The 26,002-nt window shown below is 36.4% G+C and overlaps 2 protein-coding genes across 5 annotated transcripts; one reads left to right on the top strand and one right to left on the bottom strand.

The window, feature by feature from the left end:
- Nucleotides 1–1,692: 1,692 nt before the first annotated feature.
- LOC105167508 (ARM repeat superfamily protein) lies at nucleotides 1,693–19,531 on the top strand. Of its 3 annotated transcripts, none has more exons than XM_088884244.1 (18): nucleotides 1,693–1,841; nucleotides 2,038–2,241; nucleotides 2,717–2,835; nucleotides 4,513–4,558; nucleotides 5,478–5,550; nucleotides 5,713–5,770; nucleotides 6,793–6,888; nucleotides 8,099–8,216; nucleotides 8,288–8,554; nucleotides 8,703–8,804; nucleotides 8,954–9,308; nucleotides 9,403–9,516; nucleotides 11,413–12,041; nucleotides 12,157–12,353; nucleotides 12,612–12,834; nucleotides 14,306–14,425; nucleotides 14,892–15,665; nucleotides 16,101–19,531. In XM_088884244.1, exons 2-18 carry the CDS (start codon nucleotides 2,146–2,148, stop codon nucleotides 19,167–19,169), a joined length of 6,456 nt encoding a protein of 2,151 aa, XP_088740370.1. In that variant the 5' UTR covers nucleotides 1,693–1,841; nucleotides 2,038–2,145; the 3' UTR covers nucleotides 19,170–19,531. The 3 variants fall into 3 exon arrangements, with proteins under 3 accessions (XP_088740370.1, XP_088740368.1, XP_088740371.1); XM_088884242.1 differs by having other exon boundaries at nucleotides 1,701–1,921; XM_088884245.1 differs by lacking the exon at nucleotides 1,693–1,841 and having other exon boundaries at nucleotides 2,016–2,241.
- A 119-nt stretch (nucleotides 19,532–19,650) lies between these two features.
- On the bottom strand, nucleotides 19,651–22,742 carry LOC105167507 (amino acid transporter AVT6A). 2 transcript variants are annotated; one of them, XM_011087269.3, is made up of 5 exons: nucleotides 21,590–22,742; nucleotides 21,328–21,480; nucleotides 20,818–21,021; nucleotides 20,183–20,648; nucleotides 19,651–20,039 (listed from the first exon to the last, which is right to left on the bottom strand). In XM_011087269.3, the coding sequence occupies exons 1-5, from the start codon at nucleotides 22,017–22,019 to the stop codon at nucleotides 19,901–19,903; spliced, it is 1,392 nt and encodes a 463-aa protein (XP_011085571.2). In that variant the 5' UTR covers nucleotides 22,020–22,742; the 3' UTR covers nucleotides 19,651–19,900. The 2 variants fall into 2 exon arrangements, with proteins under 2 accessions (XP_011085571.2, XP_020551537.2); XM_020695878.2 differs by having other exon boundaries at nucleotides 19,651–20,048; nucleotides 21,590–22,740.
- Nucleotides 22,743–26,002: the final 3,260 nt, after the last annotated feature.

The raw sequence follows: 26,002 nt of genomic DNA, 5'->3' as shown, positions 1-26,002 counted from the left end.
ATAATAAACATATTATCCACTTAATCTATAGTTTTTTTTAAAAAAATAAAATTTTAATTCATAGTCAATAATGATATTTTTATCAGTTCACCATAAATTTTGATGAATATCTAACGACAACTAACAGATTGGACTAATTATTAACCGGCCGTTTAAATTAAGGAGATATTGATTATTTTTCAAATAATAATAAAGTATTTGTAATTATGCAAAATTTCAAAAAAACTTGTTATAATGTACCCATAATTTTAAATATAGTATTGTAAATTTATACAGACTAATAAACTCCCCGCTATTTTATTTTTCTTCTTGGATTTTGTGTTAAGTACATTTTATTTGCTATTTTATCTATCTATATTTATGAATTTTTTGTTGTCGTGTTTATTTTTCAAAAGTCTTATTTAAGAAAAGAGCGTTAAATTACTACTTTTGGTATATATTTAATTTATTGGATACATTTATACTCCTTACCTATTGTCTTTTAAAATGACATCTTTTAATAACATGAATCTCTATATTTGTCGTGTTTTACCTATTGTCATTTATACCTTTATACTCCTTACCTCTCATATTGAATCTCTATATAAAATGACATCTTTTAATAATTAAAATATTAAATCATTCAATTTTAGACCTCTATATAAATATTAAATAATTTCTATCAAAATCAAAGGAAGTATTTACAATTTTTTTCACAATAATTGTAAATTATTAAGAAAAGATAGAGATGCCAATGAACACTTGCTGGGATGGGTTAAACTTTTATTAATATGGTATATGTCTTTTATATTGTAGTCTTTCATATATATATATATAAATATATTTAGTTCAAAATTTTTTTTTTCTTTTAGTAATTTTGAATTTTAAGTTTAATTTAAAAAAATAATTGGAAAAAGATATCTTTTAGATAAAAAGAAGTGATTATATGTCAATTTTTAACATATTTTATTTAAAAAGTATGATAAAAAAATATTTAACTTTTGGTTAAGCGCATATATATATTTGTTGGTTATATTATATTTATTGTGTATCTACTATATGTATTAATATAAAAAGAAAAGTCCCTGAACGCTAAAAAATGACAGTTAATGACACCGCCACACTAATTTTTTATGATGTAAAAAAATGCCCTTCATGATAAAATAACTAACTTATTCAACTTTTCAAAATTTACATTAATTGATAAATTGTTATTTTTTATTTATTTCTTTTATTAATTTAATGTATTGATTTATATATTTTACTTTTATTTGTAATATATTTTAAAGCGTGAAAGATTTATTATATGCATATAGAAACGATGTGCCACAATAGCTAGTATATTATATATATTAATATAAAAAAATTAATATTAGTTTGTAGAATGACTTATACCAGTTAAATAGACGTGATTTATTATAGCATACATTGTGATTAATAAGATCGAATCCGATATTAATATCGAGTTTTAATACTAACAAAATGTGTGATTAAATATGATAAATAATTTTATGATGTTTAATCGCACGTACTAAACGGAGGCTATGTGTAATGAACTGCATGGACGGAGTAATTTAACCTACGAAGACAAAAGGATAATTAACTTGTACACGACGAGACATGAAAAACAGCCCAAACCCGTTAGCCCAAAATCAAACGAATTCCCGACCCGGATTACGCATCATTGTTTGACCCGCATCTTCAATTGCCAAAAACAGCCGAACGACAGCAAAACACCGTAATAAAAATAGAACAGAAAATCCATGTCGCCGTTGGTCTGGTAGCAAATCTAAATGGAAGAAGAAGAAAAGGAATTTCCAAGCTGTAAGTGAAGAGCAAATCATCATTCCATTACGTATAAGGTGCATCCGGAGACTCCTATTCCCCCCCTCAGATTTAATAAATCCGCACTGATTAAATGGTTTTCGCGTGGAATATACAGGTGCACTTCTGCTTAATTGAGCGTAATATCAGAGCAATGTTTGAATCGGATGATTCTACGCCCACTCTGTTTGTTGAGTAAATTTATTTTCATGTTTTGTGCTTTAAATTTGGCAGTTGTAGGCAATTGGGATCACGGCTGGAGAGAAACAATGTTAGGGCTGAGGTGAAATTTTGAAGTTGGAAGTTTGTGTCTGCTTTATTGTTTTACAAGTTGAGGAGGAAATGAAGGCCGGGAGTGCGGCAAAGCTAATTGTTGATGCGCTGCTGCAGCGGTTCCTTCCTCTTGCCAGGCGTAGGATTGAGACTGCTCAAGTTCAAGTAAGGTTCTTCTTCTTATTATTATTATTATTTGGGTGTGTGATTGTTTACAGTTAGCGAGACTTCATTTTTCAAAAAAGTATCATTGCTATTGTTTTCCCAGTAAATTTCCTTAAGGTTAGCTGAATTATGTCGTAGTATACCATGTTAAATTTCCATATAGGTTAATTGAATTATGTTGTAGTATACCATGTCTTCATACATGCCCAAGATTGGTCAATGAGTTGATAAAATTCGCAGTTTTAGTTGTATTGTACTCAATGAGGCTTGCAGTTGTTAAGCTGTAAAAAGTGAGAGAATGGAAGGGATCAATTATATGTGTTTAATGTGAGGAAAAGGTTGGCAATCCTAGAGTGAAAGACAAAAAGAGAAAAAATGTTGGGCTGTTTAAATTGCTCAACTTCAGAGGTCTTTTGATATGTGCTTTTTGTCATAAGAATGCTTGCTTAAGTATTTGTGGTGCGAGTAACTGCAGGATGGGCAGTACCTTCGGCCATCAGATCCGGCTTACGAACAAGTACTAGATTCTTTAGCAATGGTCGCACGGCATACACCTGTACCTTTATTGGAAGCTCTTTTGCGATGGAGAGAAAGGTTTTTCTCTTTCTATGATTATGTTTCTTTCTAATACCGAGAAAATTGAATTGCACACTATCTATATACAGATGTCGTATTGAAGGTAGTCCTTCCAGATGGTAATTAATAATGATGCTATCTCTTCGATTTATATTCCATATAAACTCTGCATGTGAATGATAAGCTGGTAGGTATATGTCTGTCGCTGATAAGTTGTTAACTTTTCTTTTTCTGAGGTTGATATGATTATTATTATTATTATGCTGCTTCCCGGTTCTAAAGTCAGGGGATATTGATTGAGTGCATATTGGTTTTACTTTGTTTTTACCTTTTTATTCCCAGAAATAACTCGTTGGAAAAATTAACTTTTAGAAAATGAACTCACTCCAAATATGGAGTTAGATCAATTTCCAATATTTCCATAAGCAAGTTCATGCTATCTAGAAATTGCATCTCTGGCCTAGAAAGTCACTGATATCACTATCGGTTACAACAATTTTCGTTTTTCTGATTTATATGCTTGAATTGTATTGTATGTGCCTGGTCGCAAAATTCTAGTGTGTTTGCCACACCAATTTCTGTAGCTGATGATGAAGCATTATACTGATAGATTTTGTTCATCTCATGCTTAATGTCTTATTGATGTATTGTCTCTGGGAGGAAATTATCACAGGCACACATCAATTACACTCTAAAACTTTACCAGTCTAGATTTTGGAAGTCCAGTTATACTGTGTTCTGCTCTTCATAATTCGATTCTGTTTTACCCAATGTAAATGTGCCAAACAAAAGCAATTTCATAATGTTGAAATGATATCAAGGCTTTTTAAACTGTACTATTGAATTACAAGAAGTGGAAAGGTTTCTCTGGAACAAATGTTTTTGGTTGGTGAATGTTGAGTATCCCTGTTGGTTTTACTTCTTTGTTGTCCTTATTGCTGGTTATTAGATTAACATTTACATGTTCTTTGAACATCAAAAGCACCTGACTTGCAAGGTGAGAAATAGTGGAGTGAGATGCAGAGGTCTGGAGAATACTGTCTAGGAAATGCAAGGTTAAATATTCTCATAGTTTGATGAAAGAACTGATTCTTATTGATTGACGGAAAGGACTGGCGTGCCAGCATACTTTTTTTTTGTTTTTTAATGAGTTGTTATCTGATGTTTTTATCCTGGTATTGTTGAGTTGTGACCCCTGAATATACGTGATGAGGAAAAGGTAGCAACTAGAGAGACTATCTGAGACCGTGCTGCTGATATTTTCTTTGTTGTCTGGGTTAAACTTATCTTTCGTTAACCTGCTTGTGGGTACTGAAACGTGAAAAACTTTACCTCTAAACACGTTGCCCTGTTCAATATAACTGTAAGGTTGATTGAACTGTCTTAGATGATACAGTATCTATAGGATCAGTGTGATATTAGACTGGACGCTCAGTAAAACATAAGTACATCAAGTATTCTAGTATAGTTATGGAATAACTCACAAAATAATAAGTCAAAACATCTGGCGCGGAGTTCGTGTTGTCATATATGTCATGATAATGTCTTTTATATCTTCTTTTTCATTTACCTTGCGGTTTCAATGTCAAAGGACGTTGGAAGATTTTTTTCCCATTTTTCTTTCTCTTTTAACATCAAAATATGCTTCAATTTCAAAGTAAGGTCTCTTAATGATTTTTTTGGGTTTCTATGCAGTGAATCTCCGAAAGGTGCAAATGATGCATCAACATTTCAGAGGAAGGTTTGTCTCTGTGCAATCTGATGAATCATTAGAACTTGCAGCAATTTTTTCATTTCTGAGTGATTAGGCTGTTATTTTTTCCCCCTTATTCGTAGCTTAGTTTAATTATATGCAGTCAATTGCTATGTTTAATACCAAGCACTGTGATTTGGGAAATGTTAAGGCAACTCAAGAGGGAGCTTAGGTTAGAATTGAATACAGAATGGTTATAGGACTAACAATTAATTAACTATATGATGCGTTCTGAGATGTGGTATTGGATTATTCTCAATTTGATGATCTTTAACACGTCGAGGGATACTGTATTATGCAACTACTTTTAATAGCCTAGCCCAGAGGGTGTTGAAGGGTTTACCTTCATGATCATCATCATAGCCAAAGATATATTAAAATCTCAATCTCCCTAGTCTGGGGCCATTCTACCTCTTAGTTGCCTCTCAACATAACGTAGAGAAGGATTGGGAGCTATACTGAAAGCATCTGACTAGAAGTCTTGTATAAATTGCATCTAATAACGGCCATTAAGTTGGAACTCCCAACAAGAGAAAAACTGTGAAAAAGGCATGATCTTGACATTGACAATGATGGTTCCTGTAGTTTCTTTTATCCACTGCAAGTAATTTACAATTTTTGGCTTGGTTCATCTTGAATTGGATCAATAAACTGAACGAAAGAGCATCATGCTGGAATCTTTGAGAATATGCAAGCAAATTTTATTAGTGACTGAAATCTGGGACATAGATTTGATATTTCAGTCTTGATGCTGAAAAGAAGTGGCGGTCGTAGAAAATATTCTATAATGGTTCTGAGAGAAAGTTGCTTTTCTTCTTATTGTACTTTTTTAATCAGTAAATTGCAAGATTTTGCAAAATATGAATCCCAAACTAACTTGAGTTTCATTGTGATTTTCACTGTACAGCTGGCAGTAGAATGCATTTTTTGCTCTGCATGTATTCGCTTTGTTGAGTGCTGTCCTCAAGAAGGGCTTACAGGTTTGTTCACGCCCTAGTTGTCCTCTGAATCCTTAATCAGCTGAAGGGAACTTAATGCAATAGTTACTGTCATATGCCTTGTCAATTGCTGGGTTCCCTCCCCCCCACCCCCACCAAAAGGAATTATCATTTGTAAATTTAACAGGTGTCCTCTATTGGCAGAAAAGCTTTGGATTGGGCTTGAGAATTTTGTCTTTGACTGGCTAATCAATGCTGACAGGTAATAATGACTTAGCTGAATTCAGAAAATAATGGAATATATCAAAATATGGTTACTGCTTTGGCACTAGTTCCACCTCAAAACTTCCATCACCACTAGCTTTTGTCTCTTCTTTGATTGGGTGCATCTACGTGTATGAATTTCCACCGTGGGGTTTATAATTTTTCTGTTAGCAAAACCATTGAACCATGCATGTTAAAATTATATAAAATGTTTTGGCACTGGATGGTGGATATAATCATGTTTTGCTCTTGTTGATACTGATGTGAAGGATGACACTCAACAAATTTAGGATACTTGAAAGTACCTCTGGTTGAAACTGGAATGCCTCTTTGCGGTATCCTCTTTTATGTACGGATTCGTAACCGATGTGCCTCTGATATGAAATGCTGGGAATATGAAAGATCAGTTATGTATCTAATAGTGATTGAATGCTTTCCAGAAAATTTATATGTTCTATCTGCAGACTAAAAGGAAATATTCCAGTTCACACTGCTTTACATCTGAGGCTTAGGCCCATTGATTCCATTCTCTTATATGCATATGTTGCTGATTACTATTTTGCCCTTTATATTGATTGTATAACAAATATCCAAGAAGATACAAAGTATAAAGGAGGGATCCACCTGCTTAAACGCTTCAAGTCCCTGTATTTGCTATGAAAACGAAATAAAAAAGATTCACTAAGATATTATAAACAGATACAAGATATTACTGGGAGAAAAAGAGAAATTTTGAAACAAATTTTTGCACGTTCCAACACACACACACACATACTTATGTTTTGACGATTTCATTTTTCAGCTTTGAGTTTTTAATATAAGGAATATTCAGTGAACAACTGTGTTGCATGTGATGAAAAAACAAATGCATACTTCATAAAATCTGTGAATACTACTTGCTGATTGTAACTTAATGATTTTCTTGTATCAAATGGAATTGATGCATTGTAGCTCAATTGCAGTAGAATAGCTTTCTCTGAACTTATTTTGCGGTAGAAACTCAGTATTTGCTACTATCAGGGTTGTCAGCCAAGTTGAGTATCCTTCCCTCGTTGACTTACGGGGGCTTCTTCTGGACCTAGTTGCACAGCTTCTTGGTGCTTTGTCACGAATCAGGTAAGAAATGATTCTACTATCATGAGTGTGGGTCTCAGTATGACATTATAAAGTTTCTGCTTGTAAGTGCACTGATGCTAACTTTTTCATGGCTGCACGAGGATTGCCTCTGTACTATGTTTTCCTTAGTTGTTTAAATTGCTTAGAGATCTGAATATCTAACTGTTGATGCTGGATGTTAATTGCATCTGCAACTAAACCCTTGGAAAGCTCAGCATAATTTCAATGCTGAGATAACTGTTAATATTTTGCTTTCACTTTTTAACATTTTCTCCATTCTACTCGGTGAACATTATTACATAAAAAGTTTCTCTAAGATATTCTTAGAAATTAGAATGTTATGTGATTTTATCTTCACGTGCTTTACTTCCACGATAGAGTGACAAAAAGTGGGAAAAGTAAACTATTATCCAATATCCAGTTGGGCCCGCAATATTCCTCACTGTATTTATGTTCCGTCCTAAGTTTTCCTCACCTCTACTAAATCAAGAGGCAAATCTATCTTCCTGTGCTTCAAACTTAATTCTTGCCCTGTATTTCTTTCCCGACCATTCAAGTTAAGCTTAGCCTTAGGTCCAGATTAATAGGAAACTGCTTTCTGAGGAAATTAATGTCAGTCAGGGTTTTCAGAGAAGAAAAGCAATAGCATCTGACGGGCTTGCCGTGCAGATTTTTGTTCTCTTATGTGCTTTATTTTTTGTTTCTAACTGCAGCACCTTACACTGCCAACATACGGACATGCTTGTCAAATAGTAAGAAATCAAAGGGCTCATGCTGATCCAAATTGATTTAACTTTTGTAGTTCTTTTGGGAGGATTCAGTTGATGCCATGATTAGCACAGTGTTGAGTCATCCATAACAAAATACTAAATAAATCTTTCTTATACAAGGAAAAATTGCGTTTAGTCAATAAAGACTAAGGAATAACATGGATTTAATTTCCATATAAATCAGAGCACTCTTCCAATTTTCGAAAATGAGTATGTATGTGTTTATATATTTGGAAGACACAGAAGCAAGAATCAACTTTATTGGTACACCCAATGTATCATTTCTGCCAACTTCACTGAAAGCTGTAGCCTTGGTTATCAGAAATTTTTAAGTGCTTATTACCACCATCTGCCAATGAGCGTTGATTAAAAAGCCTTATGTTATGTTGGACAGTTGAATATGATTAAATATTTGCATATTTTTCTCTTTGACTCAACAGATTTAGTTCTGTTACTGAGCGTTTCTTTATGGAGCTCAATACTCGCCGAATTGATACCAGTGTTGCACGAAGTGAAACACTTAGTATTATCAATGGGATGCGCTACCTTAAACTTGGGGTATGTCTGATTTAAAGTCGGAATTTAAAATTGTTACAGAAACATTGACATGATGAGGAGATCATTTTCAGGTCAAAACAGAGGGTGGCCTGAATGCTTCAGCATCCTTTGTTGCGAAAGCCAACCCTCTAAATCGTGCTCCTCATAAACGTAAAAGCGAACTTCACCATGCACTGTGCAACATGCTTTCAAACATCCTAGCACCGCTTGCTGATGGTGGAAAAGGTCAGTGGCCTCCTTCTGGTGTTGAACCTGCACTTACGTTTTGGTATGAAGCTGTTGCACGAATAAGGGGGCAGCTGATGCACTGGATGGACAAACAAAGTAAACACATAGCTGTAAGTTCCAGTGCTGGACTTTTATCGGAACAGTTTTGTCTACTTTAATTCATTAATTCACCTTGTTTATATTGGGAGTTAAATTTATGTCTTGATATGCTTATCTTGGATACCTTCTGACTGATGTGACCATTTTTTTCTTTACTAGGTTGGTTATCCTTTAGTGACTCTTCTCCTATGTCTTGGTGATCCTAATACTTTCCTCAGTAATTTTGGTCCTCACATGGAACAATTATACAAACATCTTAGAGTAAGTTTACAAATCTAATATGCACTGTTTTGACTTCTCTACCAATCAAAATTACATGTTTGCCTCTTTCCTCTAATTTTTATGTCAATCTCTGCCTTTAGTATTGTGTTCAAAATTACAGTAGTATTTTAATTGTATTTATATTGCAGGATAAGAACCATCGCTTCATGGCCTTAGATTGTCTACATCGTGTTCTGAGGTTTTACTTGAGTGTCCATGGTGATGCACAACCTCCAAATCGTGTATGGGATTACCTCGACAGTGTCACCTCTCAACTTCTGACAATCCTTAGGAAAGGAATGCTCACTCAGGATGTCCAACATGACAAACTTGTAGAATTCTGTGTGACGATTGCGGAACATAATCTTGATTTTGCTATGAACCATACGGTACTGGAATTGCTGAAGCAAGAAAGTCCAGAGGCAAAGGTTATTGGACTTCGTGCATTGCTTGCCATTGTTATGTCTCCCACTAGCCAGCATGTCGGCTTGGAAATTCTTCATGGTGGTTATTATTTGTTTTATCTCTTAGTTTGATGCTCTTTTCTTGACCTTTTGAATAAAAAACTTAACTTACTGAGGTTGTGTTTCATTGGCAGTTCATAATATTGGTCACTACATCCCAAAAGTTAAGGCTGCAATTGAAGCCATTTTGAGATCTTGCCATAGAGCTTATAGTCAGGCTCTTCTTACATCTTCAAGGACCACTATAGGTAATAATTTACAGCTCTTGCATTATAGGTTCAGTTTAGGGATGTAATCTTGTCATTTAACTTTTCAGATATCATGTAAGGTCAATTAAGGTGGCAAATGCAACTTGTTGATGGTTGTACTTTATCTGTCTAGGATCATCTTTCTTAGAACTGTTGGGTTCTCATAGAAACTTGTTATAACAATATTTCAACAAATGAATGATTGGACCTATATGACCCGATGGCTGGAACTGGAACTGTTCCTTGTCCTGTGTGCAATTGGTGTATACCTAGTATCAAGGGGATTCTCATTCTTAAATAGATTGGATTATCCATATTCCGACTTCAGTCTCCATGGGTTCGGTCACGCCCTAATTCTTACAAAAGAACTCCTTTAATTTTTGGTAAGCAAAATAACTCGTTCAATCATCAAACTCTACTCTTATCCAACTTCATTTTCTAAAGACTCCAGTGTCTTATTTAATACCTACGAACTGCAGTCATTCCTGTTTCATCTCCCTACAGCTGCTTCTACTGTCTCTCCCTTCGCTACTGTGAACATCCATCATCATGACAGACTCATGTCCACTTACTGCCAATGGCAATCATCAAAAGTGCCAACTCCCTGCTCACGTCCCTATTGACCTTGGCCACTGTTAGGTTGCTTTACTACCAGTCAATCTTCGATCTCCTCACAAGTTTCTGCAAGACATGATTGCACACAGTCACAACTTTCACACTCTCTCACAGGCACCCGCACATATACAGATTCGGGAGTTCATCGCTCAGATTGAACTCTTTTTTTGGCCACTAGCTCTTACATTAAAAAATGGAATTGTTAAATAATGCTTATGGTAGTAAAATGCAGGAATAAGCAACTGATACTGATACATAAGATTCAATAATTATGGCTTGCTAAAAGTGAAGCATTCTCACGTGGTTGGTAAATTCCCTCATTTTACTTGAATAAACGACTTAGAAGCAAAAGTCAGCAGCTGATTATTTTGTCCATGAAGGATGTGCTTGGTTTTTGCAAGAACTTAATGTGGATTAGAGATATTTGTTTCCTTCCATCTTCATGCCCTAACATGCTAAACATGGAGGATCAGATACCATTATGTTGATTACATTCCTTTTCTACTTTATTCTGTTTCTTATTTCATTTTTTCCTTTCCAAATGCCATTTTTATATACCAATTTCCACCCAGGTTTTCTAAGAATGGCAGAACACTTCAAACTTTTGCATCTTACACACTTCTTGACTTCCATATAATTGTTTCTACAGCAAGGTCTTACCTGGAGGAAACAGTAATTTAATTTTACTGATTTCAAAGAAGTAATAACAAGAAACTAGTAGAAGTCTATTATAGCCCCCATATAGTGAAAATCACCTTCTAGCTAAGAAGTCTGTATGGTAATCAAATTGAACTCAACTGGTCTGGTTTCAGAATTTTCTCCAGCCAGGCAACTCTGATCAAAATTCTCACCAGTCCTCAAGCAAGAAATTTGACCTGTTGCAAAGGCTCTGTAGTGGTACTAATTTTGGGAAGAGCACTTATTTGTGTTTCCTCATCATCTTACTTCTGTTGTACTTCTGATGACTGCTGCTGATCTTTACGAGCCTCATTAGTTGAGTTCAGTAGTGTACTTTTTCACCGCACATTGGCCTCTGATCCCCTCTAAACAATTTATACTGCCTTGTTGATTTTCTGTGGAAACAACTGTAAAAGCAATCAATTTTATCTTAGCATATACTTCAGAGTTCATATATTGAGTTTTGGCATGTAAAGTATTTACTGACATACCTCATGAAATGTATATAGTAACTTAATCATATGTCTGTTTTATATGTTTCCTGAACTGTAAGTTGCTTGAATATCCTGCACAAACCTGATGTAACTGAAAAAACTTCTCCAGATTCTGTCACAAAAGAAAAGTCTCAAGGGTATCTTTTTCGCTCGGTCCTGAAGTGCATACCGTATCTGATTGAAGAAGTTGGCCGAAGTGATAAAATCACAGAAATAATTCCTCAACATGGCATTAGTATTGATCCTGGTGTTCGTGAGGAAGCTGTGCAGGTTCTGAATCGGATAGTGAGATACCTTCCCCAGCGCCGCTTTGCAGTTATGAGAGGGATGGCAAATTTTATCCTTCGTCTTCCAGATGAGTTTCCTCTTCTCATTCAAACATCATTGGGCCGCCTTCTTGAACTCATGCGTTTCTGGAGAGCTTGTCTCTCTGATGATAAGATAGAACGTGATGCTCTTGATGCAAAACGTTTACAGAGAAATGAGGGATTGAAGAGGTCATCGTTTAATCACTCTCAAGAGGCTATTGAATTTCGTGCTTCAGAGATGGATGCCGTTGGTCTTATATTCCTTAGCTCTGTTGATAGTCAGATTAGGCATACTGCATTGGAGTTGCTGCGTTGTGTGCGTGCTTTACGACAAGACATACGAGAACTCACCATGCTAGAACGACCAGATCATATCTTGAAAAATGAAGCTGAACCGATACTGATAATTGATGTTCTAGAAGAGAATGGGGTAGGTAACATATTCTGACTTCAGTGGGTTGTCTAGCTAAATTCTGCTTCCTTTTCATGCTCTTGTGCTTTTACCTGTGATTCCAAGGTTTAATGTATGGCTCGCTGTTACACAGGATGATATTGTGCAGAGCTGTTATTGGGACTCTAGTCGTCCTTTTGATCTGAAAAGGGAGTCTGATGCTGTACCTCCTGATGTGACTCTGCAGTCTATATTATTTGAGAGTCCTGATAAGAATAGATGGGCACGTTGCCTTAGTGAGATTGTTAAGTACGCTGCTGAACTATGTCCTAGCTCTGTTCAGGAAGCAAAGTAAGTAAATGTCTTTATAATTTACTATCTCATATATGCAAATGCTCTCTAAGCAGCACACTAGCAAAATAGAACCTGTTAAATAACATGAGTTTCAACTAAGAGTCTAAGATGGGGAATTAATGAATCTGGCCATGGTTTATATTGTCAGTAAAATGCTGCTCAGTCATTCAGACCTCAATGATTCTTTCCATTTCAAACCGTAACATACGTATTCAGAGAGAAGTGTTAGGGCTTAAATTTAACATTTATATGCAGATTAGAGGTTATCCAACGTCTTGCTCATATTACACCTGCTGAGTTGGGTGGAAAAGCTCATCAGTCTCAGGACACAGACAATAAGCTGGATCAATGGCTCATGTATACAATGTTCGCATGCTCATGTCCCCTTGATAGTCGAGAAGGTGGGGGTTCAGCAGCCACAAAAGAACTATTCCATCTGATATTTCCTTCCCTCAAATCTGGTTCTGACTCACATGTAGTAAGTAATTGCTGCCGGCTAATGTTCTTTCAATATGTCACTCTGCATCTATTAATTACTTCTTGCTTACGTTCTTTCAATATGTCCTCTGCATCTTAGTCTGATATCTTTTTCTTCCTACAGCTTTGTAAGTAACAAAGTCAGCATAGGAGAAACTTTATGAGATTTAGGATTGAGATGATTATAGGACCATATGGTCTCAGGATCTGCTTTTAGTGCAATAGAGATCAGTCAGAACAATGTGAAGTTGCTGTTGCAATCTTACACTCAAGGGCAAATTTTCAGCATTTGACCGACAGAAACAATGCAAATTATGTATAATGAAGATGAGAATGAGTTAGAGGATTTCTTTCAGTTTCTGCAATTGAAATGAATGTAAAAGAAGGCGGTCCTGTGACAAGAAGTTGTAAGTACCAAAAAGTATACTGTTGCTCTGTCCAAAAAACCCTTTTATTTGAGTGAGTTACATCTCTGCCTCTAAGACGCCTACTAGATTACCATTCTAGAACACCGCATCATAACCTAAAAGTTAGAAGCTGTAACTAAACAAACAAACATATGAAATCAAACTTAATACTGAGACGCATCAAATCTGAATCACATTGCTTTATCAATCATTCCACTCCTGTCAGCGCGCGGTATTATTTTGCTTGTAAGTTAAGCGAGCCAGCATCTGATTTTCTAGATATACCTAGAATCTGATATAATAGTTTTGGAGTGGAAAGGAGCAGTTTCCTTAGAATTTGGATAAGTTTTTGTACTTTAGCAATGTGTTTTGTGATTCAAGTTTCACTATCTCATAAAGGTAAAACTCATCATGCGAACATATGAAATAGATTCCTGAAATTGATATAGTTATATTGCTCTTATACTTACCTCTATTGTGTACATACAAATGCCAAACATGATAGTAGTGCTGCTGAGTTTTCTAAAATGCAGAAGCTAGGATTACAATGTGAAAAGCTTTAAATGTAATATATGCAGGCTTTTGTTGAAAGAGGAAATATAACATGATTTTACATGTTAAATCTTTTCTATGCGAGTATTATATTACTGTCTCTTTATGATTATATTGGAGTACTCCTTGGGTGATGAAGTACTGAAACTTAGTGCATAATCTTGTATATATACCAGGGGTATTCCTTTTAATCATCAAGAGGAAGAATTATTCTTCCACAAATTTGCAGTTTTCCTGGAATATATTCAAATGTTACAGTTTTTGAGCTGGGGGAGCGTGCCTTGGATGGTTCATTTGTTGCCTACTGTCGGGTGTTTCTCACCAGTTGAAAGTTCCAAATGTGTTGATATTTATTAGATGCTCTCTTTACATGTACCTTAGCATCTTTTGATGAGAATGGCATCATACATAAAAATTGTTGTACAGATGGATGGTTAACCTAACCTCTTGACCGCACATTGAGAAGATGCGAAACAACCACTGATATTTAACATATATTATTTCCCTTTGCAGCATGCAGCTACCATGGCACTGGGCCATTCGCATCTGGATATATGTGAAGTTATGTTCAGCGAGCTTGCATCATTTATAGATGAGGTTTCTCTGGAAACAGAGGGAAAACCAAAATGGAAGGTATTCATGATAAAACACCTAAGATAAATGTTTTCATATTTTCTTGCTTCCTCTTTCTTACCTTCTCTATATTCATACTTCCTGCTTTTATTTTTTTCTTTTTCGTTTTACTGTGGAGACAATCCATGGTGGCTTGAATTATCTTTTTCCAGAAGGAATTGGACCTATTCATTTCAGCAAAATAGATGATGTAATTGGTCATGTATTGAATAAATACTTAAAGAAAAGATCCGTTTGGATTCAGAGCAAAATGCAGTTGTTATATTCATGTTGTAAAGGTAAAACTGATCAAATCATTATTGTCAGAATCCGAGATCTTTCTGGTTCGGATTAAACTCAGATCTCATTTTGTGGCAAACTAAATATAGTGCAGATGTTTTATATTTTTTCCTTGCTTGACTGCTGCTGAAGTCGATCATAGTCCTTCTGGGTCCACTGAGTCAAAATATCACTGGTATTTGTGCAGAGTCAAAAGTCTCGTCGCGAAGAACTCCGTGTTCACATTGCAAATATATATCGGACAGTTGCTGAAAAAATATGGCCTGGCATGCTAGGTCGCAAGCCAGTTTTTCGCCTACATTACTTGAAGTTCATTGAGGAAACAACTAGACAGATTCTGACTGCGCCTACGGAGAACTTCCAAGAGATTCAGCCTCTCCGATATGCACTTGCTTCTGTTCTAAGATCTTTGGCTCCTGAATTTGTTGATTCAAAGTCAGAGAAATTTGATGTTAGAACTAGAAAGAGACTTTTTGATCTCCTCCTCACCTGGGCTGATGACACAGGTGGTACATGGAATCAGGATGGTGTCAGTGATTATCGGCGTGAAGTTGAGCGTTACAAGTCCAGTCAGCATTCACGGTCAAAAGACTCGATTGATAGACTTTCATTTGATAAAGAATTGAGTGAACAGGTCGAAGCAATCCAATGGGCATCCATGAACGCAATGGCCTCTCTGTTATATGGGCCTTGTTTTGATGACAACGCGAGAAAGATGAGTGGCCGGGTAATTTCTTGGATCAATAGCCTATTTATTGAGCCAGCACCCAGGGCACCTTTTGGCTTTTCACCAGCTGATCCAAGAACTCCGGCTTATTCAAAATATATTGGAGATGGTGGGAGAGGAGCAACTAGCCGTGATAGGCATAGAGGTGGTCACCATCGTGTCTCTCTGGCAAAACTGGCGTTGAAGAATCTCCTCCTCACTAATTTGGACCTATTTCCCGCCTGCATCGATCAGGTAACTACGAAACCTGTAATGTAGTCTGTTTGCTCATTTGGCAAGACATTATCCACGCAGAAGGAAATTCTGTTGTACCATGTTTCTGAACACAAAAATGTAATGTCCGTTCTCTGAAGTAGAATGGCAAATGTCTTCTCAAATTAAGTGTTTGAGTTAGGAATGGACACATGCATATTATGCTTTTGGTCATTGTTCATGTATTCTCGTCATTTTGGATGTCCACACCAGTACATCATGTATTTAGAGCTTTCTAAGTACATTTGATATCACTGTGATGGTCGTAAATTTGATATGGTGAACACTCAGTGGGGCTTATTTGGGAAACATATTCCGTTCATGTGTTTGTTGCCGTGGGTTCATATTTCCAGTTCTCCATTTCTATTTATTGATTATTTTGCAGTAGAAACACTACTAAGCTTACACTTAATGCAGTGCTATTATTCTGATGCTGCGATAGCTGATGGCTACTTCAGTGTGCTGGCTGAAGTTTACATGCGTCAAGAGATACCAAAATGTGAAATTCAGAGGTTATTGAGCCTGATCCTATACAAAGTCGTGGACCCATCCAGACAGATCCGTGACGACGCTCTTCAGATGCTAGAGACACTTTCACTCCGTGAATGGGCTGAGGATGGTGTTGAGGGTGCAGGAAGCTATCGAGCTGCTGTTGTCGGCAACCTTCCCGACTCTTATCAACAGTTCCAGTATAAACTCTCTTGCAAACTTGCTAAAGATCATCCAGAACTGAGCCAACTTCTTTGTGAAGAGATCATGCAGAGGCAGCTCGACGCAGTGGACATAATTGCACAACATCAAGTCTTGACCTGCATGGCTCCATGGATCGAGAATCTCAATTTTTGGAAACTGAAGGATTCAGGTTGGAGTGAGAGATTGTTGAAAAGCCTTTATTATGTAACATGGCGCCATGGAGATCAGTTTCCTGATGAAATTGAGAAGTTATGGAGCACAATAGCTAGCAAGCCGAGGAACATAAGTCCGGTTCTGGATTTCTTAATCACTAAAGGGATCGAAGATTGTGATTCAAATGCATCAGCAGAAATAAGTGGAGCATTTGCCACATACTTCTCAGTTGCCAAGAGGGTTAGTTTGTATTTAGCTCGAATCTGCCCACAGCGTACGATTGATCACTTGGTTTACCAATTGGCTCAGCGGATGCTTGAAGATACTGTGGAACCATTGAGACTTAGTGCTAATAAAGGTGATGGAGGAGTTGTCTTGGAATTCTCTCAGGCGCCTGCAGTGGCTCAAATCACCTCTGTTGTGGATAGCCAGCCTCACATGTCACCTTTACTTGTCCGTGGATCGCTTGATGGACCACTGAGGAATACAAGTGGAAGCTTGAGCTGGAGAACAGCTGCTGTTGGTGGGAGAAGTGCTTCAGGTCCGTTGACTCCTATGCCTCCAGAGCTGAATGTTGTTCCTGTAACTGCTGGTCGGTCTGGACAACTTCTACCAGCATTAGTTAACATGTCTGGACCACTAATGGGGGTCCGAAGTTCAACGGGTAGCTTGCGAAGTCGCCATGTATCTCGAGACAGTGGAGATTACCTCATTGACACTCCGAATTCTGGGGAAGATGGATTGCACTCAGGAGTTGGAACTCATGGCGTCAATGCTAAAGAACTTCAGTCAGCGTTACAAGGCCATCAGCAACACACGTTGACACAGGCGGATATTGCGCTGATTCTGCTTGCAGAAATTGCATATGAGAATGATGAGGATTTTCGGGAGCATTTACCCCTGCTCTTTCATGTTACATTCGTCTCAATGGACAGTTCAGAGGATATTGTGCTGGAGCACTGCCAACACCTGCTTGTTAATTTACTGTATTCACTAGCTGGTCGGCATTTAGAACTGTATGATGTTGAAAACAGTGATGGAGAGAACAAGCAGCAGGTTGTGAGCCTGATCAAATATGTCCAGTCAAAGAGAGGTAGCATGATGTGGGAGAATGAGGACCCCACAGTTGTCAGGACAGAGCTCCCAAGTGCAGCACTCTTATCTGCTCTTGTGCAGAGCATGGTGGATGCAATATTTTTCCAAGGTGATCTGAGGGAAACTTGGGGTGCAGAGGCACTTAAATGGGCTATGGAATGCACATCAAGACACCTTGCATGCCGATCACACCAAATATACCGTGCTCTACGACCACGTGTCACAAATGATGCATGTGTATCTCTGCTTCGCTGTCTGCATAGGTGCCTGGGTAATCCTGTACCATCAGTTTTGGGTTTTGTGATGGAAATATTGTTGACTTTGCAAGTGATGGTGGAAAATATGGAACCTGAAAAAGTAATACTTTATCCCCAGCTTTTCTGGGGTTGTGTTGCCATGATGCACACAGATTTTATTCATGTATACTGCCAGGTGCTTGAGCTGTTCTCTCGGGTAACAGATCGTTTATCATTCCGGGACACAACAACAGAAAATGTGCTGCTTTCAAGCATGCCGCGTGATGAGCTAGACACAAGTGCATCAGATAGTTCTGACTTTCAGCGTATGGACTCCAGAAACATCTCTGACGCATCACTATCAACGGCAAAGGTGCCAGCATTTGAAGGAGTGCAGCCTCTGGTGCTTAAAGGACTCATGTCCACTGTCAGTCATGGTGTTTCGATTGAGGTTCTATCTCGGATAACAGTGCCTTCTTGTGATTCAATATTTGGTGATGCGGAAACACGGCTCTTGATGCATATTACAGGCATACTTCCCTGGCTTTGCTTACAGCTCAGTCAGGATGCTGTGGTGGGATCTGCTTCACCACTGCAGCAGCAGTACCAGAAGGCTTGTACTGTTGCAACCAACATTGCGATCTGGTGTCAAGCAAAATCTTTGAATGAGCTAGCAACTGTCTTCATGGCTTATGCCTCTGGGGAGATCAAGGGCATTGAAAATCTTCTTGCTTGTGTTTCACCCTTATTGTGCAATGAGTGGTTCCCCAAACACTCGGCTCTGGCATTTGGGCACCTCCTTCGGCTGCTGGAGAAGGGGCCGGTTGAGTATCAGCGGGTTATACTTCTTATGCTAAAGGCTCTGCTTCAGCATACTCCTGTGGATGCCGCTCAGAGTCCACATATGTATGCAATAGTCTCCCAGCTGGTGGAGAGTACTCTTTGCTGGGAGGCACTTAGTGTTCTGGAAGCACTCTTACAAAGCTGTAGCTCCTTGCCCGGTTCCCATCCACAGGATCCAGGATCCTTTGAGAATGGATTTGGTGGAACAGACGATAGGTTCCTTGCACCTCAGACTTCTTTTAAAGCTCGAAGTGGGCCTTTGCAGTTTTCATCAGGATTCGGGTTTGGGGCAGGCTTGACGAATTCTGGGCAAGCTAATGCAATCGAATCAGGCATATCAGCAAAAGAGTTAGCACTCCAGAATACTCGTTTGATGCTAGGGCGAGTTCTTGATAGTTGTGCACTCGGTAGGCGGAGAGATTATAGAAGGCTTGTTCCCTTCGTAACCACCATTGGAAAACCATAAAGCCATGGGCACTCTTTTTCGTCCTGCGCATGGTTTATTAGTACGCGCACTGGAATATTGTGGGGCTGGTAAATGTAAATAGATATTTATTTAGATATAGTAATGTTCCGTGATGATGTAAGTCTGCTAAATTTTGTCTATAGCTAGTTGGGTGCACCAAGTTTCATCCCTTGCCCATTAGTTTTGTAAAAGTCGTGGGAACTTTTTGTTAGTTATAGTTGTGTGATCTCTGTTGTTACATGTTAGTAAGTACGTACATACACATTCAGCTGGTTGGAGTTGGAATGAGATGTACATATAGATATTTGTCCCGATGATTCGATCAACTATAGTCTAGTTTTGAAGCCTAATTTTACTTGAAAGACTTGTATTAGCGTATATTCAAGAACTCAGGCCTTGATGATGGGCCTTATTTCCGAATAAGCTTATTGATGCTTCAAGTTTACTGAGGGTGTTTATGTGAAGCGCCTAATTCAAATGATTGAGAGAGAGGAGGATTTGCATGTATATATATTGTAATTTGAAGCTCCCACAAACTCGATACAGATTCAAGTTTCATACAGTAATATTTCTGCGACAATAAATAGAACATACAATGCCTTAACAACAATACTATTCGAGCTGGTATGTTCATACAGAATACCCAAGAAAGGCGACTCAGTCGTTTTAAGGCTACCAATGCAGGTCCCCAAGTAACAAATGAAGAATATGATCGATCATTCTTTGTTCGATCATTTATGAAGAGACGGATTCTTCTTGAACAATGCATAGGCATCACTGTATATCGCCACCAGATTTGAGAACACTGCAAGGAGAATCATGAAAATGGATAACATCCTGTCCCTTCTCGTGGCTATCCCATATCGATCCCTGCACCAACTGGACGGACAAATAATCAGAATCATGATCATGATTTCGTTACCCCTAGAGTGGCTACAAACAAACTGGCAGAACTTGCTAAGAAAGTGGATCATTTGATATTTTCAAGTGGCTTGACCGAATCATAGACTTACCTTAGAGTAACTGCAGCAGGAAATATAAAACCAATGCAAACAGCAGCAGTAGCTCCAGTGAACTGGAAAGCATCCCAAATGCTGGGTATGAAATTTGCACCTAACAATACCACCATCATGAGCCCAGTGCTGAGTGATGCAAACCTCAGGTTGTCTGAGGACAAAGGCCTCGAAGATGGAAATAGAAGCCCGTCTAAGTTTAGCCGTAGTGGGTAAAATATAATAGGGAAAACAAGCATCAGGTGGGCTGCATAGCTAACGCGCACTGCATCATTAAGCAAAGATCCAAATGGAATTCCGAGGTCTGTGGAGAAGTTGGCAAGTACGTCATCAAGTGTTGCATCGCCAAATAAGAGGAATCCGAAGACACTCGACATCACATATACGCTCGAGCAGAGAGCAAGAGAAGTTCTCACTGCTGCCTTCATTCGTGTGTTATCATCAAGCTCATTGTTTATTGAGTGAACTGCAGAGAAACTTGTATCTTTTAGAATCACCAACTCTGTACCGTTGCATATTGTATCACTAGATATAACCTTTGTGGCTACTGTACTGAGTATATATCATTATACGATGGTCTAAGATCGTCCTGACATAAGAAACACAAGAATTTGCAATCTGAAGTGATACCGTACCATTGTAGTGGCAGATGTAGGCCGTTACAAGAACAGGAACTGCAGTAAAGAGTTTGAAGAATGAGGCGAGATTGGTAACATCAGGAAACAATCTAGGCATCAGAATGGTTCCGTTGATCAATTTGAAGAGAGTGATCCCCATAGTAACAATCAGGAAAACCATAGCTAGTGCAACTGACAAAGCAGATGTGTATCTCAATGAATCTGCAAACACAAATGTAATAAATATTCAGCTTTTCTTGCAATGGAGGAGAACAGTAGCCATAGCAGAGTTCATCAATTTCTTCCTTAGAAGCATATCATCAAATTCAACATCAAATGAAAAAATAAAAATTCTCATGCACCAAGAAAGTCCATATAAGGTATCTTGTATCAATCGATCCATTATGGTCTGTATGTGTCAGTACGTGTACAATAGCTTCTCAAACTATCATTAAGTCCTAAGAAACACATTTGACACCTTCATTACCTAACTAAACTTGAAATAAGAATCAACGTGAAAGGACTCACCAATTCGCTTTAAGCTGGCTAATGGTGCAAATATGGCAAGGGTGGTAATAAGGAGGATGAAAAATCGTCCTGTCCACCAGTGCTCTCCAAACCAACCTTCCAGGACACCGTTGTGATGAATTCCACCAGATGTCATTCCGGAGAGCACATCACCTTAACCATCAAAAGCTCTGTAAGATCAATGTGACTTAACAATCACATAACAACAAGTAATAGATAGAGATATACGTCATACGCAGAAGATTGCAATTCCGAATTATACCTATGATAATCATATACACAACAAGTCCACCAACATTGTTGACTAATACACAAAATTGGATGGCCATCCTCCCGTACTTCCCAAATGCATCCTCCATAAGACCTCCATAAGAAACGGCCTTTGCTGTCCTACTAAAACGAAGCATAAACTCAATAGAGGCTTCTGTCAAGAATGCCATAAAGATTATTACAGCAACACCAAGAATAAGTCCCAACACTTTCATGGTTGCAGGTAAAGCCATGATCCCTGAACCGACAATGGTGGTCGATAGATTAAACACTGCCCCACTGAAAGAAGCTCCATTGAACTCATCAAACCCATCCTCCTCCTCATGCTTGTTAGGCAATAATGGAGTTTTGTCATCAATGACTGCTTGCTTGCTCTTTCTTGACTTCTCTCTGTTTGTGGATTTTAGACTTCCAATCACCATTTTCAGATCAAATCTGAAACTGTTCGATCCAAGAACGAAAACTTGGCTTCCTCAAGCTAAAGAATTATACAGAAACCTTAATAATTAGCCGCAATCTAAAAAGGGCTCTGAATTTTTCAACTAAATTGTCTTCTAAACCTGAAAGAAATGGCTCTATCCAGAAAATAGTGATGATTGGGTTAGGCAATAAATAGTGAGCAACCTTACGTTGATCTTAAAATAACTAGTTCAACAGTAAGAACCCTTCACAGATCTTCCTTTAACTTTCTTAATTCCTGCACCGGATTCACCAAAATTCAAGACAACCTCAAAAATCAAACGCGAAACAATCCAAAGACAAAACTTTTAAAAGAGAAAACGAAGTGATGACCAGCAAACAAACTTCAAGAATACTAAAACCAAAATAAGGTAAGGAAGCTGAGGTATAAAAAGAGAGAGAGAGAGAGAGAGAGATTGTTGCGGCAACGTGTTTCACGAATGCATTCATAGTAATAATGAAAGAGTTTTAATATTCTTCTGTGTTGCCAAATTAGACATAGCTGTCAAAGAAAAATCCAAGCTGCAAGCTGTAAATATATTTTCAAAGTAAATTCCACATTTCTTTACTTTTCTTGAGGTGAAGAGTGTCAGTCAGACAATCATTTCTTCCTATGCAACCACAATCACTGCTTTCCAAGGTTATGATTTTGAGTTCCTTTCACATGCTCCCAGAAAACAATCCCCCCACACGCCTGAGATACTGGATCATGTCTCTCAAACCCACCCTATATATATATATATTTTTAATATAAGTGAATTAAACACATGGCAATTAACTATATACAAATCTATCTATATCTATAACTATATTATTCATAATTGCCAATACTATGTTATTATCTTTGGTACTTTTATTGATACTTATCTTCGTTTTACACTCATATTCATGTTCAAACACAAGACTCCTCGTAAATAATTTTGAGCTCAAATTGTTGGATTATTCCTAAGAATTATCTTTATTCACATTATCTCCAAGAAGTTTAAAGATAAGGATATTTTCATTTTAAAAATTATCTATACTATTGATAATTGGTCAATGATCTTTTGGTATCTTTGGTTTAATATTTACTATTATTTTTCTTCATTCAAATTATGGCTAATATTATTGGGTGTATTTAACTCTTTATTTTATGTTGTATTCATAGGCATGTGCCTAAATAACCAGCCGCGGCTGATTTATGGCAGTGGGGGCGGCTGGTCACTATAATTGAAAATTGACTAAGGAAAAACCGACGCGGCGCCACGATGTTGGAATGCCAGCAGCTGAGCCACGTCTATCATTTCACACAACTTGGCTATGTTAATTTATAGGTTTAATATATTTGATCTCATTTCATAAATAGAAATTGTGGCGTATTTGGGCTCATAGAATAAACAGTTGTAGTACTTTTGTTTCAAATATTATAATTTTTTTAAATTTATGAGACTAAAAATTCTAAGTCTGTGAACTATGGGATCAAAAGTATAATATCATCTATTAAGTGGGACTAAAAATGCAATTCTTCCTATCATTAACTAATGTCTTTAACCTTAATGGTTGAGGTTTTCCATATGAAAACCATTTGTTTAACGTAGTTGACTAACTTACCTCGTTTTGACTTTCTCGTTTGTCCAAATTAGATTTGATTGAGGATAACTATTAAGGAACCTTCTGGATGGCTTAAGAAATACACATTTTCTCTTATTTCATCCCTCAAAGATTTTATCTTAAACGTGGAACAATTCCACCCCACATGTTTGCTTCTTCATATTTAGCTCAAATCATCTCTGACTTCCCATTTTAAAATAAAGTTTTGCTTGTTTTCTCATCTGAAAAATAACAAAAATATAATAAAATAACATGTTTGACACAAAAACGACACTCTAAATGCTGCAAGATTTGAATTCCTCCCTTTTTCTTTTTTAATTTAGTATATTTAAATTTAATTATAAATTCAATACATCGATATTTTTAATGCAACAAATATATTAAAAAAAAAAATACATTCACATTCGTTGAGTTCAAACTCACAATTCTCATAATTATAAGACCGACTTCTTCCGATGTTTGCTCCTTGAACTTTCTAAACAGTGACGTAACTGCATCCACTAGTTAAAACAACCAAAATTACCCTTATACCCCTTCACTATCAATTAATATATTTTTTTCCGACAAATCTTGCACATGAAATTCTTTTTGTAATTTTTATAAACAAGTGTCGATGAGATGCGAACCCAAAACTTGATCTGAATCTAATACGGTATACAATCACTGGTTTTATAAATAAGTACGAGATGTATTCAGTGTTAGTTCCGACTTTATCTCATTATTTTTAGTTATATTGATATATTATTCAGCTATTCAAATCTATTAATGTAATCGTATAATTATCGATCTTTGTCAAAGGAAAAATTTTGGGCCTGAAATTCTACTGTAATGACTACCGAGGCAAAGTCGTGATTTTAGGGAAGAAGCGTAGAGCCCATTTGGTATAAGCAAGCAGACATATTTTCAACAACTTATTACAAGTGCGTAGGGCACACAAACTTGTCAATGGTTGCAATAATACACATCCCGCACACGTGTGTATGTTTTTTTTTTTTTTGAATAAATATAAATTTCATTTATAAAATAAAATCATACACACGTGTGTATGTTACCATTCCTACCTGTGGAAGGAATATCAAATAATTCGGTATTCAATTTTAAAAATTTGAATCGAAATTCGGATACAAAAGTCTGAACGAATAGGTTTAGGCTTTAGCCCTATCAACGCTACTAAGAGAGGCTCTCTTTGGATTTTTTTTTTTCAATTATAAATCATAAATATTCTGTTCCAACATTATTTTTGGTTAAATTTATCAACTTTATAAAAATATTTGATGAAATATTTGAAAGATTATAATTTTTTTAAGTGTTTGATAAAAGATGAATTTATAATCTTCTTAAGAAATTATTTTTAGAATTTGGAAATATATTTTTTATTTTATTATATTAATTATAAAAATTATCATTACTAACTTCTTGTAAATTATGTTTGGGACGAGTTTTTGAACTTATAAATGGGTCTAAAGGATGATTCTTGGGTCACAATCCTCGGATCTGAACCAAATAATGAAGCATTTGTATATTTTTAAGGGTAAAATATATTTTGCCCCCTCTGAATTATTCAGTATGTAACAATTATCCCCATAAACTAATAAATGTAATACTTACCCTCATAATTAAATTTTTACACAAATATTCTCCTTATATTATATATATATATATATATATATAGTTCAAAGAATTTCTTTTTTTTTTCCAGTAATTTTTTGCATTTTAAGTTTAATTAAAAAGTTTTTAAATGAAAAAATATTTTTTATTTATAATAAAGTTAAATATGATTAATGAGTTAAATTTTTTGAATTTTACTCAAAGTTAGCTAATAAATGAGTACAATAAATACACAAAAAAAATTCATGAAAAGATTTATAATTTGGTGATAAAATTAAGTTATTAACTATTTATTTTTTTAGATAAAAATAAAATTTAATATCAATTTTTTAACTTTTGGTGAAGCATATATATATATTTGTCAATTTCTTTTAAGAAGCATATATGAGTTGTTGGTTATATTATATTTATTGTGTATCTACTATATATATATAAATTTATACCCCACTTTTAATGTAAATTCTTTACTTATTAAAAAGATTAATTAAAAAATATTTTTGTGATGATTTAATGTGCAAAAATACTAAAATATATTAAAAATAATATAATTGTTGAAGACACGAGGGGCATTTTTGTCCAACCAAGGGGGTAAGTGTTACATTCATTAGTTTATGGGGTAAATATTACATGTCGAATAGTTCAGGGAGCGAAGTGTATTTTACCCAATTTTTAAATTTCATCTGTATTATTATGTGTACCCAAAAAAAAAAAAAGAAAAAAAAAGAGAAGAAATATGTGCATTGTTTAC

Source organism: Sesamum indicum, linkage group LG8 (assembly GCF_026168435.1).
Source record: "Sesamum indicum cultivar Baizhima isolate 11 linkage group LG8, ASM2616843v1, whole genome shotgun sequence".
NCBI classification, from domain to species: domain Eukaryota; kingdom Viridiplantae; phylum Streptophyta; class Magnoliopsida; order Lamiales; family Pedaliaceae; genus Sesamum; species Sesamum indicum.
The sequence above is the reverse complement of the archived record's forward strand: the minus strand, read 5'-3'. Positions and strand labels throughout refer to the sequence as shown.

Coding starts and splice junctions, on each gene's coding strand:
- LOC105167508 (XM_088884244.1), top strand. CDS start 2,146: ATGAAGGCCGGGAGTGCGGCAAAGCTAATTGTTGATGCGCTGCTGCAG. Junction 8,217..8,287: donor TGCGCTACCTTAAACTTGGG/GTATGTCTGATT, acceptor GATCATTTTCAG/GTCAAAACAGAGGGTGGCCT. Junction 12,835..14,305: donor CTGGTTCTGACTCACATGTA/GTAAGTAATTGC, acceptor TTCCCTTTGCAG/CATGCAGCTACCATGGCACT.
- LOC105167507 (XM_020695878.2), bottom strand. CDS start 22,019: ATGGTGATTGGAAGTCTAAAATCCACAAACAGAGAGAAGTCAAGAAAG. Junction 21,022..21,327: donor AGCCAGCTTAAAGCGAATTG/GTGAGTCCTTTC, acceptor TTGTGTTTGCAG/ATTCATTGAGATACACATCT. Junction 20,049..20,182: donor CCTGCTGCAGTTACTCTAAG/GTAAGTCTATGA, acceptor TTGTCCGTCCAG/TTGGTGCAGGGATCGATATG.